The sequence below is a fragment of the Neophocaena asiaeorientalis genome, unplaced genomic scaffold, assembly GCF_003031525.2.
Source record: "Neophocaena asiaeorientalis asiaeorientalis breed wild unplaced genomic scaffold, Neophocaena_asiaeorientalis_V1.1 scaffold162, whole genome shotgun sequence".
NCBI lineage: Eukaryota > Metazoa > Chordata > Mammalia > Artiodactyla > Phocoenidae > Neophocaena > Neophocaena asiaeorientalis.
Genome location: NW_020172637.1, coordinates 702,345 through 720,171, shown reverse-complemented (window position 1 = coordinate 720,171; position 17,827 = coordinate 702,345). Strand labels below are relative to the sequence as shown.

The 17,827-nt window shown below is 36.4% G+C and overlaps 1 protein-coding gene across 1 annotated transcript in view; it reads left to right on the top strand.

The window, feature by feature from the left end:
- VTA1 (vesicle trafficking 1) overlaps positions 1-17,827 on the top strand; it is a 65,983-nt gene that overhangs the window by 34,094 nt on the left and 14,062 nt on the right. The window contains exons 5-6 of the mRNA XM_024739412.1: positions 5,496-5,604; positions 10,992-11,165. Coding sequence (XP_024595180.1) covers positions 5,496-5,604; positions 10,992-11,165 — 283 coding nt within the window. The remainder of the gene's footprint in view (positions 1-5,495; positions 5,605-10,991; positions 11,166-17,827) is intronic.

The window sequence follows — 17,827 nt, the reverse complement described above, 5'->3', positions numbered from 1 at the left end:
TTCTCCCCCAGAAGATAGCATTGGCTTCTTTTCTTGCCCTGGTGGATTAAGTTTTAAATAGTTAATGTTCATACCTTCTTTGGATATCTTTCAGCTAATTGGAGTGTACCTTTCAAATATTATAAAAATAGAGTAAATTTAAGTATTTGTGTATTATAGTTAAGATTTTTTGGTACAGTTTTACTCTCATTTTTAAAATTTGTTTTATAAAATTCTAGTTGCTTTGAAAAATATAAAGGTATAAAAATTTTGAGTAAGTCTCCAGGAAATACATATTATTTGTGATAACACTTTAATATTTGAATCATGATAGTAAGTTTGTTGAATATGTATTTTTAAAGTGGTTCTCATTGTGCTGTGTCCAGTGTTCCTGGGAGTTATATAGAGCCCTTGTTTGTGTAATATACTTGGGAGAATTGAGGGCCTAAGAGTATAAATGTGTTATCTGTGATGTTACCACCAGCTTAGAGCTTCTTATTTTCTTTTGTGTCACTAACTACTTTGAAATGTTATGAAAGCTGTGGCTTCTCTCCCATGCATATGTGTATTGCTTTTTTTTCATATAATGCAGGGGGTTTCAAGGACACCCTTCACCCTATCCACCGACCCCTCCCTGCAAGCTTAAGTGAAACTGTGTACTGAAGTTTAATGTTCACATTTATTTGTTGGCAAGAAGTGTTTCACTCCAGTTCAGTATTTTTCTTAGTGCCGTTCTAGGACAGCCAGCTTCAGAATCGTTTGTGGTACTTGATTTAAAAAAAAAAAAATGGATTCCAGAATCTACTGTCCATTCATTCATTCACCAAATATTTGTTAATGTTTACTACATGCCAAACACTGTTTTAGGCAGTAGTAATACAGCAGTGGATTAAATCCCTGCCCTCGTGGTTATCACATTCCTCTGGTGAAGACAGACAATAAGCAAATAAACACATAAAATGTATAGTATGTCATATGGTAAGTATTATGGTAGGGATCCCATGGTAGGGATAGGAAGGTCAATTTAAATAAAGTATTTGGGGAGTGTCTCACTAAGAAGGCAACATTTTAGCAAAGCCCTGAAGAAGTAAGGGAATGAATCATTCAGATGTTCCAGGAAGAGACAAGAGAAAGTGCAAAGATTTGTGAACAGCACAGGTACCTGTTAAAGTTCAAGATATAGCAAGGAATACAACGTGGCTGAATCTAGAGTGAGGAAAGTGCTGGCAGGTGACGGTGGGGAAGGGGAGTTCAAATAGAGTTGACAGGATTTGACTGCTATCTTTAAAGTGTTATTACTTGCATTATAATGGACAACGGTGGAAATAAGGGCACCGTTAGTATATTATTAATAATCAAAGTGAGGGCAGTGGTGGCTCAGACCAGAAATTGCAATAGAAGACATGGTGAGAAACTGGATACATTTTGAATGTAGAACTGACAGAACTTAAGATTCATTGGTAGAATATGAGAGGAATAGAGGGCTCAAAAATGACTTCAAAGGTTGGGGCTTGAACAACTACAAGACATTTACTGACGTGGAGGAATGAATTGAGTAGCGGGAAGATCTGAAATCGGTTTTGAACTTTGGATGTTTTGAGCTATCAGATGTACAAGTGAAATGCTGAGTTGAATGTATACATCTTGAAGTTCAGAAGAGAGGTCTGAGCAGAGAATATGAATTTGGGAGTTGACCGCACAGTATTTAAAGCCATTAGACTGGAAGAGGTCGTCAAGGTATAGTGTTGAAAACAAGAAAAGAAGTCTAAGAACTGAAGTCTGTGGCACTCCCCACCCTGGAGATGAGAAAGAATCACTATGAAGGTCTGAAAAGGAACACCCAGTGAGGCAAAACCAGAAGACCGGGAAAGCAAGTGAAAAGGGGGTTGCGAGGAGGAGGGAGTACTCAACTTTCCACGTTAATGGGGGCAAGTAAGATGACATCTAAACTTTGGATTTAGCAAGAGAAGTAATCCTTAACCTTGACAAAAGCAGTTGCAGTGCATGCTAGGGATAAAAACTTGACTAGGAGGGGTTCAAGAGGAAGAATTGGAGACAGCTAATATAAAGCATTTTCTAACACACCATTGTAAAGCAATTATACTCCAATAAAGATGTTATAAAAAATAAAGCATTCTCTTTCAAGGTGGCTTTTTGGTATGCTAATGGAGAATGATTTATATCAGGTTTTCTATAATTTGCGCCAGGAATTTTGTTTTTTCATGTGGACCATTTTTTTAAAGTCTTTATTGAATTTGTTACAATATTGCTTCTGTTTTATGTTTTGGTTTTTTGGCCATGAGGCATGTGGGATCTTAGTTTCCCAACCAGGGATCAAACCCACACCCCCTGCATTGGAAGGTGAAGTCTTAACCACTGGATCACCAGGGAAGTCCCAGGAATTAATTTTTTTATTACACCCTAATATGATTCTTACATGCACCAGGTTTGCGAACCCCTGCTTTAATGTATGATTGGTGTTTGCTGGCCAGTCATTCTTCAGTGTAGCGAGTGCAAATGATTTAAAAATTAAATGAAAATTCTTATTTAACTGCTGACTCAGTGGCTAAAATTTGCAGTTGTCAGTGACTCTCATCAATCCAGTTACAAAACAGGAACATAGAGGCCAGGGACAAAAGTAAAAGTTCTTTTTGTAATTCCTGTTTCCCAGAAAGGATGTCTAATCAGCCAAAATAAGTTAAAAAATTTCAAAAATATTGACATCTTGAAATTCTTCTCTTCAAATATTGTTTAATATTTAGCATCCTTTATTTTAAAGAAAACAATGAAAAGGTGAATTAGTTTTGAGTTACAACTGCCAGAATCTCAGAATTTAAGCACCAGTTTCTAGCGATGTCTTGGAAATAGTGTGGAATAAAAATCAAACTGTTGTGTTGATTTATCTGCTTTGGGGAAGTTTTTTTAAATGTTATTTATTAAAATGAACCCATTTCAGGTTAGAGTAATGTTTTTTAAACTTCACATACTAATGAAGGAACCCAACGTGGTTTAAATGTCTCTACACTGTTCATACTATGAAATTAGGAATGAAGGAACCTTCTAAAGTCATTACAATACGACTTACCCAATTAAGGCTTTAGACGATGTTAAAGTATTTCAGACCAAAGAAAGTCTGTCTCATTTTTAAAAGACTCCAAAAGAAGGTAACTTAAACTTTCCTAAGCAATTTATTCATTTACTTTCAAAATGATTATATTTAGAGTAACATTTAAAAGCCCATTTTTTTGTTCTGAAGAACCTAGGGGCAGGACAGGAATAAAGACACAGATGTAGAGAATGGACTTGAGGACACGGGGAGGGGGAAGGGTAAGCTGGGACAAAGTGAGAGAGTGGCATCAACATATATACACTACCAAACATAAAATAGATAGCTAGTGGAAAGCAGCCGCATAGCACAGGGAGATCAGCTCATTGTTTTGCGACTGCCTAGAGGGGTGGGATAGGGAGGGTGGGAGGGAGACGCAAGAGGGAGGGGATATGGGGATGTATGTATACGTATATCTGATTCCCTTTGTTATACAGCAGAAAGTAACACACCATTGTAAAGCAATTATACTCCAATAAAGGTGTTAAAAAAATAATTTAAAAAAGCACACTTTCCCTTATTGTATATATTCCTGTCTAAATTGCAAATTGCAGTTTGCTAGTTGTAGCTTACCAGAACAGCCCTAAATTGAATGGCTGGGTTGACTACTAGTGTGACATGGGATAAGTCATTTTACTTTTGTAATGCCACTTCCTCATCTCTATAATGTTCGAATTATATAATCCTAAGAGAAAAGGATGAAGAAAATATTATGGACTTCAGGTATAATACAGGTGTCACATTTAGTGATGGAAGTTATTGCCTGGCTTTCACGTTGGACTCCAATTCTCATGCCTAACTTGTTCATCCCATTACCTCTAGCACTTAGCATGGTGCCTGACTTGAGTAAATGATAAATAGCTGTTGACTTGCTGGGAGTCAGGGTAGCTCATACGGGAATAAACATTTGAACTGAACCTAAGAGAAGAGGAGACTTTTGGCAGAAGAGGAAACTGTATGAGACAGGGAGAATAGCATGAGAAAGACTGCAGGTGAGGCAGAATCCCAGCTGGTTTGAGGGAAATGGTAGGAAATGAGACTGAAGCCATGTCCACAATGTAGAAGGCCTTGAATGCCAGGTTAATCTGTATTTACATTGAGTCAGTCTTTTAATGTCTCAGAGCCTTAGTGTGAGTAAAACATGACCTGCCTAAATTTCAAGGTTGTGGTAAGGACCAGGTAAGGGGAAGTGGTAAGGGGAAGTGGAGCAAAATATAATTGTACCTGGAAGAAAATGAAAATCAACGTATGGAACTTTTAAAAAAATGGAATATATGAGAGGATTGTTTTATAAGAGAAGTTAAATATACAAATTCAGTAATTTGAAGGGTTACTTTTCTTTAGGTTTCTGTATGTTGTACTACTTATCTATAGTAGTATGTAGAGAATCTCACATTACAGAAAACTAAGTATCTGGACTGTATGCAGTACTTGTAGTTATTGATGACTTAGTGGATCTTTACAAAAGGCAAATTACAGTTGTTTTCAACATAATAAAGTCATGTGTTCTCTCCAACTTTAATGTGCATACAGATCACCTGGGGGGCCTTGATGCAGTGCAGATTGTGGTTCAGGAAGTCTGGGGTAGGCTAGAAGAGTCTGCATTTCTAACGAGCTCCCAGGTGTTAGCAGTGCCACTGGTCCATGATTATAATAAAGGTCAAATGAAAATATAAACTGAAAATCAGTAGTCCATCCGAAATTCTAACAGATTTTACTCTTGTATTTTTAAAGCAAATTTTTGTCTTACTTTATAGCATGTAGCATAAATTTTAAGCCAGGTAAGAGGAAGAGGCAACTAGCTGGTTCTTCACTGATTTTCCATTTCTCTTTACAGCAACCCAGTGATGTATTATTTCCCCCTTTTTAGAACCGAGGTAACTGAGATTTAGAGCTGGTAAATAACATAAGTTAAAAGGTCAAGTTTGCGTAGCTGTGGGTCTAATGTTCATGTGTTTGCTGTAACCACTATAGCATCTTAGTTTTTTGTTTGTTTGTTTTCATATATTTGTACAGGTTAATTTTTCCCTCTTTAGTGAAAATCGTTTAGTATGTTGTTATTTTACGTTTAATTTTAAATTCAATTTAGCCTATTTCTGTCCTGTGCATAAAAGTTGCCAGTTTTGCTGAAAGGACACTCCTATAATTCCATTATAGACCTTTTCTGAAACAGAAAACCACAAAAGAGAACTAGTTATGTGTCTTGAGGAAGATGGCTTTTCATGAAGTCTGTCAAGCCCTAGGCAGTTGGTAGAATCCCATGATAAAGTGGGGAGATTGCCAGAATATATCAGAGCTGTACCGTGCAAAAATAGGTTTTATCACAGAAGTATGATTGTCATCATAATGTATATTTTTATTTGACTTTTTTTACTGCAGTCTAACATTGACATAAAAATATTTCTTTTAGAATGTGAAACACAGAAAGTATGCAAGGTGGAAGGCAACATATATTCACAATTGTTTAAAGAATGGAGAGACTCCTCAAGCAGGGCCTGTTGGAATTGAAGAAGATAATGGTATGTATTTATCTAAGTAAAATGATTTAGTAGAATCATAATTGCTCAATATATTATTATTCAGAGTTTTTAGAAGGAGTGATGCAATTTTGTTTCCTTCATCAGGTCCGAAATCAGGTGTAAAATTATAAACTTAGGGACAAGTGAAAAATTAAGGCCAAACTGTTCTAATATCTGTCTGTGTCAACTGCTCTAATATCTGTCTCCGGCCTCTAATCAGATTTCTTTCCTACATGGGACAGGCAATCCTTTTTTAATCTATAAAATGTTTCCAAACCACAAAGAACACTGAATTTATTTTGTATATACCTGAGGTGGGTTTTTTGGGGAGAGAGGGGCAGGTAATACTTTCACATGGTTAAAAATTCATACAGTATATAAGAAATATAAAGTGAAATTCTCCTTTCCACCATACCCTTTATCTTCCCAGATTCTACTGAAACCCAAATAAGTAAATAATGTTTTTAGTGTTTTGTGTATTTTTACAGAGATTATTTTTTATAAATTACTAGTAAATAGGAATATATACCCTCACTTTTTTCACACAATTGGTAATACACACACTGTTCTACATCTGGTTGGTTGGTTTATTTATTCATTCATTTGGAGGACTATTTAGAATTTTATAATGCCACTCAGTAAAAAAGCAACACTACAGTTCTACCTATAAATACTATGTGTAAACTATTTTTGCAGCTCTTCTAGAGAAGCAAGCTTTTATGCATCATTTCAAGTGAATTTTTTGCTATCTATTCCTGAAGGACACTTCATGATATATCCTTGTTTAATCTTGAGGTAGCCTTTTTCACATAGAATGCTTCTTGCAGTCGTATAATAAATGCCTTGCATTCATATAATGCCTTAAAGCTTGCAGATCATTTTCATGTATCTCATACCCTCAAAAATCTCCAAGAGATAGTTGGTGTTATTTCTGTTTTACAGAAGAGGAAATTGAGGTTCTGGGTTTTGGCCTGCCTAATATGGAACCACAGAGAAGGAGAACCAGAAGTTGAATTATTACTCAAAGTCCTTTGTTCTTTTTACTAACACTATAGCATGAATACTGTAGTATTAAGTTGTTATTAAGTGTTTAAAGTTAACTATTCTAAGACATGGTTAAGTTTTGGAGTTATTTACAGCATGGCGGTGAAATTGGATTTTTTCAAGTGTATTGCTACAACCTTATTTCTCACTTTTTCATTTAATATTTTGGAATGTTTTACATACTTCCTTCGCTGCTTTAATACTGACCACAGTCAGGCATGTTTTATGTTAGTTCTACTGTTTACAAAACCATTAGTCACTTCCAGTTTTCCAAAAGAAAAGATCCAAGATCCTTAGCCTACCAAGCAAGACTCACCACGATCTGGCACTGACCAGTTTTATTTCCTACTCCTGTCTCCTGTTGTCTTTGTCCACTAGGGCTGCCATAGCAAAATACCATAGACAGGGTGGCTTAAACAAAAGGCATTTATTTTCTCACAGTTCTGGAGGCTGGAAAATCCAAGATCAAGGTCCAGCAGAGTTTGGTTTCTGGTGAAAATCTACTTCCTGGCTTTCAGAGGACCACCTTCCTTCTGTTCTCATATGGTGGAGTGTCAAGGAGAGGGGGCAAAGGAGGGGGAGAGGCGCAGATCATTCCTGTTGGATTAGGGCTCCTCCCTTATGACCTCACTTAACCTGTAGTTACCTCTAAAAACCCTGTCTCCATATACCGTCACATTGGGGGTTACGGCTTCATCATACGAATTTTGGGGGGACAGTTCAGTCCATAACACCTATATAAACCCTTTATTACATCCATAGAAGTTAACGGCAAGAAAGTACCTTTGTCTCTTTCTTTAATTAAAACCATTTCTCCCTCCTAAAATGTTCATCTTTCTTTACCTGTCTGAATCCTGCCTTTCTGTAAAAGTCTTCCTTCATGTGAATTTCTGCAGAGCTATTTTATGTATTTATTTATAGTTTCTTATAAAATATATATTTAATAAAGTGAGTATTTTCATAATTTATGATAATATTTATAATTTATAGAGCACATGCTAGGCGTTAGGCACTGTGATAGACATTTTACATATACTATCTAATTTAGTCCCCATATAATTCTGTTGGTAGCTGGGCATCCCTATTCAAGCTCTAATGACTAGTTAATGGAACCTAGGATTTGAACCCAAATCTTTGTCATTCTAACGTCTATGCTCTTATTCTACATTTAAGTGGATGCATTTTTTCCTCAACCAGATAACAAGACTTAATACGTATATATTTTCCCCATTGAGCCTTCCAGGAAAATGTCCCAATCAACCAATCAACTTAACATAATCTAGTCTTCCCTTGAGAACATAGTACCAACATTATGAGAAACACTTCTGTGCTTTAGCCATGGTATAGAGCCCCAAATTTGTAATGACCTCCCATTTCCTAGGACATACCCTTGTGCTTGCATTTTTTAAATGTTATACATTTTTTTCATTCATTTTTTTAAGAAACTTTTTTTTTCTTTTTTAAAGTCATTTTGTTGGCGTTACCTGGGTACTAGGGTTGGATAAGACATGGTCCTGTACTGTAAGAGCTTACATTCTCATGGGGAGCTATAGGTTAATAAGCAGTTATAGTACATGTTGGTAAGAAGTGGTGCCTGAGCTGAGTCTTAAAAGATAAATTGAACTAATTAAGTCAGGTAAAGAAAAAAGGGAAGGATGCTACAACTGAAGAGAACAGCATCTTCAAGGGCAGGGAGGCGGATTGAGAACTGGCCAACTGTAAGAACTGAAAGAAAGGAAAAAAAAGAAGAAAAATGTTTTTGAGAGTGAATTGGAGAAAGATAATTCTGCAGGTTGTAATGTGAATCCAGGAGCAGTAATCCAAATTATAAATAATGAAAATCTGGGTAAGTTATTGGCCAGGGGGGAATAAAGAGAAGGAAGTATAGTTAAGGAAGTGTAATCAATAGGATCAAGGAACAGTTTAATATGAGACAAGAGGGAGAAAACAGAAAATGATTCCTGTTTTGGGCTTTTGTGCTCAGAGGCATGGTGATTCCATTCAAAGAAATGGCTAATACAAGATGAGCAGGTTGGTGGGAAAAGTCAAGGGAAGGCATTGAGATGCTAATGTGATTACTACTTGAAGAAGTTCAATAGCGATTAGATATTCTACCCAAGATTTCAGAAGAAAGGTCAAGGCTGAAAGTAGAATTTTGGAGTTGTCAGTTTGAAAGGAAGTGAAGCCAAAGTAAAATGCTGGATCACCCAGGGGGAATGGATTGCTTAAGAATTAAAACCAAAGGTGGAACCAATCTTTTTTCACCTTTAGTAATCATATTACATTGGAGTCTGAAGCAGAGACACTTCTGTTATCTTATTACATATAAGGTACATACACATATGTGTAGTAAATGTAAAAATACATGTAATATTCATAATTACTCTGAAACATTTGATTTGAAAGATACTTCACTGCTTATATATGCTTATGTATGAAAATACACCATGAAAAAAATCTTTGTTCTTTTAAACACATCATTTTACTTTGCAGTAGTGTTTCTGAGGTATCATTCTAGATACACTGAAATACCAATAAGTGATCAATTTTGTTTTTCAGGCACTCTTTCAGCATCAGTGACTTTCTCTAATCTTAAACTTTTTAACCTTTTTCTCTTGAAAGTGTTCATTATTATCTTGATCTCTTTTGTTCTGAAATGGTTGTTTTAAGCCCTCTATAATACTGTAGATTATTAAATCTATGTAATTTTTATTTTGCTTTCCCAAAATTGGCTTAAATTGAGCTTGTAATTTTTATTCATTATTTTCATTCAGTTTTTATAGAGCTTCTGGGTAGTAGAAAATTGTTAGCTATAGAATACTAATAATCCTTTTAGATATAAAGGAGAATATTTTCATTGTATACTTTTCAACCTGTTAATTTAAAAAATACCCTGGTGTCATGAGGTGTTAATGTCATAACATCTAACAGTGTCTGCTCAGAAATGGCTTACGGCTCTAAAAGAGGATGTTATTAAATCTGAATATGTATGCAAAAACTCTTCTTTAAAACTGATTTTTCTTTTTCTCAATGTAGCATTATATTCTCTTGTGTTTTTAAATTTTATAAGATATTCTAGGTGTAAAAGGTATTATGTTTAATAAAAGTCTAATTTTCTGTCATTCTGGAATTTAATTCTAGTAGAGCTAGTAAAAAAAGAATAGATACTATACCTTAGTTAATTTAGAGTAAGAAAAAAAAGAAGTATACTTAATTTTTGAAAACAGTACTATGTCACCGTATTGTCAGAAAATACTTAAGGAAGCCATATGATTGGTACAAAAAAGTGTTCTAGAAAAAATTTAGGCTCAACTGAAGGAATATCTATTAACATTCAAACTCTAAGTTTCCATATCCACTTGGATATGGAACAACAAAGTGGCTCTCTTATTACTCCTTTCTACATAGACAGCTCAATGTGAAATTTTATTCCTTTGTTTTTGTTGATTAATTTGTTGAACAACACATAGGTAATCATTTAATAGCTAGTAAACAATAAATATTGAGTAAAAGGCAGCTGTCAGAAAGTAGAGTTCTTATGGAGAGCATAAATGTGACATGTTTTGCCAGAAATGTCCTCTATTTTTCATAAATTTAAAGAATGGGTTTAAAGAAAATTTATTTTTAAGAAAAATATAATATATGCAAAGATTTTACAGAGTTGGAAAGTGTTAATTTAAAGAAATGTTGATCATACTGCCAGGCACAACTAAGTGTTTTAAGAAAAGGAAAAAAATTAAAACAATTATTTTAAGAGAAGCTGCTTATCAATTGCATTAAATAGAATTACATTCAAATGTCTGTCATGTCCATATAGCAAAATAAGAATATTTGGCATTTCTATTTCAAAATACAGATCTTCCTCAACTTACAATGGGGTTATATCCTGATAACCCATCATAAACTGGAAATATAATTTGAAAATACATTTAATACACCAACCCTACTGAACATCATAGCTTAGCCCAGCCTACCTTAAAAGTGCTCAGAACACTTACAGTAGCCCACAGTTGGGCAAAGTCATCTAACACAAAGCCTATTTTATAATAAAGTGTTGAATATCTCATGTAATTTACTGAATAGTGTACTGAAAGTGAAAAATAAAATGGTTGTAAGTGTATCGGTTTTTTACCCTTGTGGTTGCGTGGCTGACTGGGAGCTGTGGCTGCAGCTGCCCAGCATCACGGAGAGTACTATACTGCATATCGCTAGCCTGGGAAAAGATCAAAATTCAAAGTATGGTTTCTACTGAGTTCCTATCACTTTTGCACCATCGTACAAAAACCTCATGAATCAGGGACTGTGTGGACCTCATTTAACATTGCATGTATATTATATAATAGATGTTGAGGAAAATGAAGATGCTGGAACAGCCTCTCTGCCCAGTCAGCCACCTCAGCCGTCATCTTCAACGTATGACCCAAGCAACATGCCATCAAGCAGCTATACTGGAATACAGATTCCTCCCGGTGCCCACGCTCCAGCTAATACCCCAGCAGAAGTGCCTCATAGCACAGGTAGGAAATTGAAGCTTAACGAATTCGAACTCTCCTTTCATAAATAACAACTGCGCTTCTCATATTTGTGCCTCATAATGATGGTCCTAAAGCATGATAAGATCTTTAAATTCCACTTGAACCCACCAAAAAATTACATCCTTTTCGTTGAAGTTTTAATGTTAGTTGTATTTTAATTTTTTAAGAAATGACAAAATATATTTATGTGCAATTGGTTACTATTGACCTTATGTTTTACTAATAAGTAAAGTTCCTGTGCTTTTTGTGTGTGTGGCTGTTTTCTTTTTCTTCCCCTCCCTTTCTTTCCCCTTCACTGTTCAAGAATAGCACTGAGGTAAGTGGGGCTTATTATAGGATGTGTCTGTCAGGTTCCCACTGTGATTGCAAGATTCATTTTTCTTGACTTATTCCCTTAGGACCCTGCCTCCTCCCTTAACATGGGTATTATTGATGAAGGAGCAAGCTTTGAGCACAGTATCTCAATAGCCGTGGATTCACAGACAAGTGAAAGGAGAGAGTTTGGGGTTTGGTGGTTTGGTTTTTTAATATTACAAACGTGTCTAAAAATAAACCACAGAAGTGATACCTGCTATCTTTGAATAAATTAGTACTATATGTCTGTGTTTTCATAGAAAAAAGATCTGACAAAACTAGTCTCCAGGAATAAGTCAATGTCATAATATAAACTTTTGAAAGTTGCAGATACTCTTGTTTACTTGTATTGTTGACAGAGTATAACCCTTACTTCCAAATAGAGGGGCATTTAAAACCATAGTTTAAATAAATCTTAAATTTAATTAATTTTTTTTCCAAAAATTGTTTTTAAACTTTTATCTCAGCATAAGGGTAATCTATGGTAGTAACCTATATATTTCAAAATATTTAATTAATAGAATAAAAGTTGCCTTTGCGCCTTGATTTCTACTATTGCGGTTATTCACCATTACTTCATTGACTTTCAAATTTTCAGCCTCAGTTTACCCAAACCATTTAGGTTATTTTGCATGAGTTGAACAACATTTAAGAGTTTTCTGTTTTGACCCTTGTAGCAGCAATTACGATTAGTTTCTTTCCTCCTATTTTAAAGCTTTCAGCTTCATATCATCTACAAATAATGCAAACATTTTTGTAAGCATATTGATGAACATGATAATTTTAACACTGATCTCTTTAGTATCATCATTCTGTATATTTTACCCTGCCTGACTTTTCATTGCTTTAAGGTCTATGTGATAGAATTAATAGACCAATTCCCATTAGTTTTTTAAGTAAAATTTCATGGAACACTGTTTTAAATATTTTATTATCTTTTGGGAATATTCAGTATTTCCAGGGTAGAATGAAGTAAGCAAAACCAGCTACATATTTAGATGTATTTGCCTTTGATAAATACTGCTCAAGTTATACTATTGGTAGTAAGTTTAAAAACTGACCAAGAGCCTCCAACACAAGCATCTTTACAGAAGCGTGAAGTGAGAATAAAATACACTTGGGAGTCACATAGTATTAGTAATTAGTTTCTACTCCTTGCTAAACCACAAACTCAACTGTTACTCAGTTCCCGACTGAGGTTATTCTCTCTTTGAAAATGAAATTAATCATACTTCTCATAGTTGTTTCAATTATTAAAGGGGAAGAAGTATGAAAGTTGACTACTATGCCTAACACAAAATCAGTGTTCAGCAAATTAGCTTCCTTTTCCTTTTTTCCTTTTTCTTTTCCCATATATTTTATTACAGAATTTTTTTTTTTTCTAAGATGTTGGGGGTAGGAGTTTATTTATTTATTTTGGGTTGTGTTGGGTCTTCGTTTCTGTGTGAGGGCTTTCTCTAGTTGCGGCAAGTGGGGGCCACTCTTCATCGCGGGGGACGGGCCTCTCACTATCACAGCCTCTCTTGTTGCGGAGCACAGGCTCCAGATGCGCAGGCTCAGTAGTTGTGGCTCACGGGCCTAGCTGCTCCGTGGCATGTGGGATCCTCCCAGACCAGGGCTCGAACCCGTGTCCCCTGCATTTGCAGGCAGATTCTCAACCAGTGTGCCACCAGGGAAGCCCCTATTACAGAATATTGAGTAGAGTTTCCTTTGCTATACAGTAGGTCCTTGTTGGTTATCTTTTTTTTTTTTGACATCTTTATTGGAGTATAATTGCTTTACAGTGTTGTGTTAGTTTCTGCTTTATAACAAAGTGAATCAGCTATATGTATATATATATACATCCCCATATCCCCTCCCTCTTGCGTCTCCCTCACACCCTCCCTATCCCACCCCTCTAGGTGGTCACAAAGCACCAAGCTGATCTCCCTGTGATATGCGGCTGCTTCCCACTAGCTATCTGTTTTACATTTGGTAGTGTATATATGTCAGTGCTGCTCTCTCACTTCGTCCCAGCTTACCCTTCCCCCTCCCTGTGTCCTCAGGTTCGTTCTCTACGTCCACATCTTTATTACTTTCCTGCCCCTAGGTTCATCAGAACCATTATTTTTTTCTTAGATTCCATATATATGTATTAACATACAGTATTTGTTTTTCTCTTTCTCACTTCACTCTGTATGACAGACTCAGTGTCCATCCACCTCACTACAAATAACTCAATTTCGTTTCTTTTTATGGCTGAGTTATAGTCCATTGTATGTATGTGCCACGTTTTCTTTATCCATTCATCTATCGATGGACACTTAGGTTGCTTCCATGTCCTGGCTATAGTAAATAGTGCTGCAGTGAACATTGTGGTACATGACTCATTTTGAATTATGGTTTTCTCAGGGTATGTACCCAGAAGTGGGATTGCTGGGTCGTATGGTAGTTCTATTTTTAGTTTTTTAAGGAACCTCCATACTGTTCTCCATAGTGGTTTTATCAAGTTACATTCCCACCAACAGTGCAAGAGGGTTCCTTTTTCTCCACACCTCTTCAGCATTTATTGTTTGTAGAATTTTTGATGATGGCCATTCTGACTGGTGTGAGGTGATACCTCATTGTAGTTTTGATTTGCATTTCTCTAGTGATAGTGATGTTGAGCATTCTTTCATGTGTTTGTTGGCAGTCTGTATATCTTCTTTGGAGAAATGTCTCTTTAGGTCTTCTGCCCATTTTTGGATCAGGTTGACTGTTTTTTTGATATTGAGCTGCATGAGCTGCGTGTATATTTTGGAGATTAATCCTTTGTCATTTGCTTCGTTTGCAAATATTTCTCCCATTGTGAGGGTTGTCTTTGTCTTGTTTATGGTTTCCTTTGCTGTACAAAAGCTTTTAAATTTTATTAGGTCCCATTTGTTTAGTTTTGTTTTTATTTCCATTTTTGCATCTATGTTCATCAGTGATGTTGGTCTGTAATTTATTTTGTGACATCTTTGTCTGGTTTTGGTATCAGCGTGATGGTGGCCTCATAGAATAAGTTTGGGAGCGTTCATCTCTCTGCTGTATTTTGGAAGAGTTTGAGAAGCATAGGTGTTAGCCCTTCTCTAAATGTTTGATAGAATTCACCTGTGAAGGCATCTGGTCCTGGGCTTTTGTTGGTTGGAAGATTTTTCATCACAGTTTCAATTTCAGTGCTTGTGATTGGTCTGTTTATATTTTCTGTCTCTTCCTGGTTCAGTCTTGGAAGGTTGTGCTTTTCTAAGAATTTGTCTATTTCTTCCAGGTTGTCCATTTTATTGGCATATAATTGCTTGTAGTAATCTCTCATGATCCTCTGTATTTCTGCAGTGTCAGTTGTTACTTCTCCTTTTTCATTTCTAATTCTATTGATTTGAGTCTTCTCCCTTTTTTTCTTGATGAGTCTGGCTAATGGTTTATCAATTTTGTTTATCTTCTGAAAGAACCAGCGTTTTAGTTTTATTGATCTTTGCTATCGTTTTCTTCTTTTCTTTTTTATTTCTGATCTGATCTTTATGATTTCTTTCCTTCTGCTAACTTTGGGGTTTTTTTTTGTCCTTTTTTCTCTAATTGCTTTAGTTGTAAGGTTAGGTTGTTTATTTGAGATTTTTCTTGTTTTGAGGTAGGATTGTATTTCTGTTGACTTCTCTCCGAGAACTGCTTTTGCTGCATCCCATAGGTTTTGGGTGGTTGTGTTTTCTTTGTCATTCATTTCTAGGTATTTTTTCATTTCCTCTTTGATTTCTTCAGTGATCTCTTCGTTATTGAGTAGTGTATTGTTTAGCCTCCATGTGTTTGTATTTTTTACAGATTTTTTCCTGTAATTGCTATCTAGTCTTATAGGGTTGTGGTCGGAAAAGATACCTGATATGATTTCAATTTTCTTATATTTACCAAGGCTTGATTTGTGACCCAAGATATGGTCTATTCTGGAGAATGTTGCATGAGCACTTGAGAAGAAAGTGTATTCTGTTGCTTTTGGATGGGAATGTCCTATAAATATCAATTAAGTCCATCTTGTTTAATGTGTCATTTAAAGCTTGTGTTTCCTTATTTTCATTTTGGATGATCTGTCCATTGGTGAAAGTGGTGTGTTAAAGTCCCCTACTATTATTGTGTTCCTGTCGATTTCCCCTTTTATGGCTGTTAGCATTTGCCTTATGTATTGAGGTGCTCCTATGTTGGATGCATAAATATTTACAATTGTTATATCTTCTTCTTGGATTGATCCCTTGATCGTTATGTACTGTCCTTCTTTGTCTCTTGTAATAGTGTTTATTTTAAAGTCTATTTTGTGTGATATGAGAATTGCTACTCCAGCTTTCTTTTGATTGCCATTTGCATGGAATATCTTTTTCCATCCCCTCACTTTCTGTCTGTATGTTCCCTAGGTCTGTAATGGGTCTCTTGTAGACAGCGTATATACGGGTCTTGTTTTTGTATCCATTGAGCCAGTCTGTGTCTTTTGGTTGGAGCATTTAATCCATTTCAATTTAAGGTTATTATTGATATGTATGTTCCTATTACCATTTTCTTAATTTGGGGGGGTTTGTTATTATAGGTCTTTTCCTTCTCTTGTGTTTCCTGCCTAGAGAAGTTCCTTTAGCATTTGTTGTAAAGCTGGTTTGGTGGTGATGAATTCTCTTAGCTTTTGCTTGCTGTAAAGGTTTTAATTTCTCCATCGAATCTGAATGAGGTCCTTGCTGGGTAGAGTAATCTTGGTTGTAGGTTAATCCCTTTCTTCACTCTAAATATGTCCTGCCACTCCCTTCTGGCTTGCAGTTTCTCCTGAAAGATCAGCTGTTAACTTTATGGGGATTCCCTTGTATGTTATTTGTTGCTTTTCTCTTGCTGCTTTTAATATTTTTTATTTGTATTTAATTTTTGATAGTTTGAATAATATGTGTCTGGCATGTTTCTCTTGGGGTTTATCATATATGGCACTCTCTGCGCTTCCTGGATTTGATTGACTATCTCCTTTCCCATGTTAGGGAAATTTTCAACTATAATCTCTTCAAATATTTTCTCAGACCATTTCTTTTTCTCTTCTTCTTCTGGGACCCCTGTTATTCGAATGTTGGTGCATTTAATGCCCTCCCAGAGGTCTCTGAGACTGTCCTCAATTCTCTTCATTCTTTTTTCTTTATTCTGCTCCCTGGCAGTTATTCCACCATTTTATCTTCCAGCTCACTTATCCGTTCTTCTGCCTCAGTTATTCTGCTATTCATTCGTTCTAGAGTATTTTCAGTTTCAGTTATTGTGTTGTTCATCACTGTTTGTTTGCTCTTTAGTTCTTCTAGATCTTTGTTAAATGTTTCTTGTATTTTCTCCATTCTGTTTCCCAGATTTTGGGTCATGTTTACTATGATTACTCTGAATTCTTTTTCGGGTAGGTTGCCTAATCATCTTCATTTATTTGGTCTTGTAGGTTTTTACCTTGCCTCTTCATCTGTAACATATTTTTTTGTCATTTCCATTTAAAAAAATTTTTTTTGATGGGTGGGGCTTTATTCCTGTCTTACTGGTTGTTTGGCCTGAGGCGTCCAGCACTGGAGTTTGCGGGCAGTTGGATAGAGCTGGGTCTTGGTGTTCAGAGGAGGACCTCTGGGAGGCCTTACTCTGATGAATATTTCTTGGGATCTGAGGTTCTCTGTTAGTCCAGTGGGTTGGACTTGGAGCCCCCACCACAGGAGCTGGGGCCTGACCTCCAGCCTGGGAGTGAAGATCCGGCAAGCTGCATGGCCCAGCAAAGAAAAAAAAAAAAAGAAAGAAAAAGGGAGGTCAGGGGAACAAGCCAAAGAGAGAGAACAATAATAAACTATAAAGAATAAAATAAATTTAGAAAAATAAAAGCTTTATTAGGAAAAATAGAAATGTAAATGAATCAACAACAGTGAATCCACAAGATGAAACAGAACCCCAGTCTAAACGAGGAAAAAAAAAAAAAGCCTTTGTATGGGGCAGAATTTGGGCGGGGGTGGAACTTGGGCAGGGGGGGGGTTTGGGGCAGGGGGGGGCCTAGGCGGGTCAGGGGGTGACGTTTGAGCGTGGGGCGGGGCCTAGGCTCAGGACCCAGCTGGAAAAGGCCCTAGGGACGGGGCCTCTGCTTAGGACCTGAAGGGAAGGCGAGAGGCGGCACGTACAAAGGAGGGCCTCTGGAGTGTGGAGTTCCGGAGTTTGGAGGTAGGGCCTGGGTGAGCGTGTTGGGAGTGGGGCTTGGGCTCTGCACGGCAGGAGGTTGGCTCCGAGGCCCAAGAGCCCAGCAGGCTCCCCCGTAGCTAAGTGGA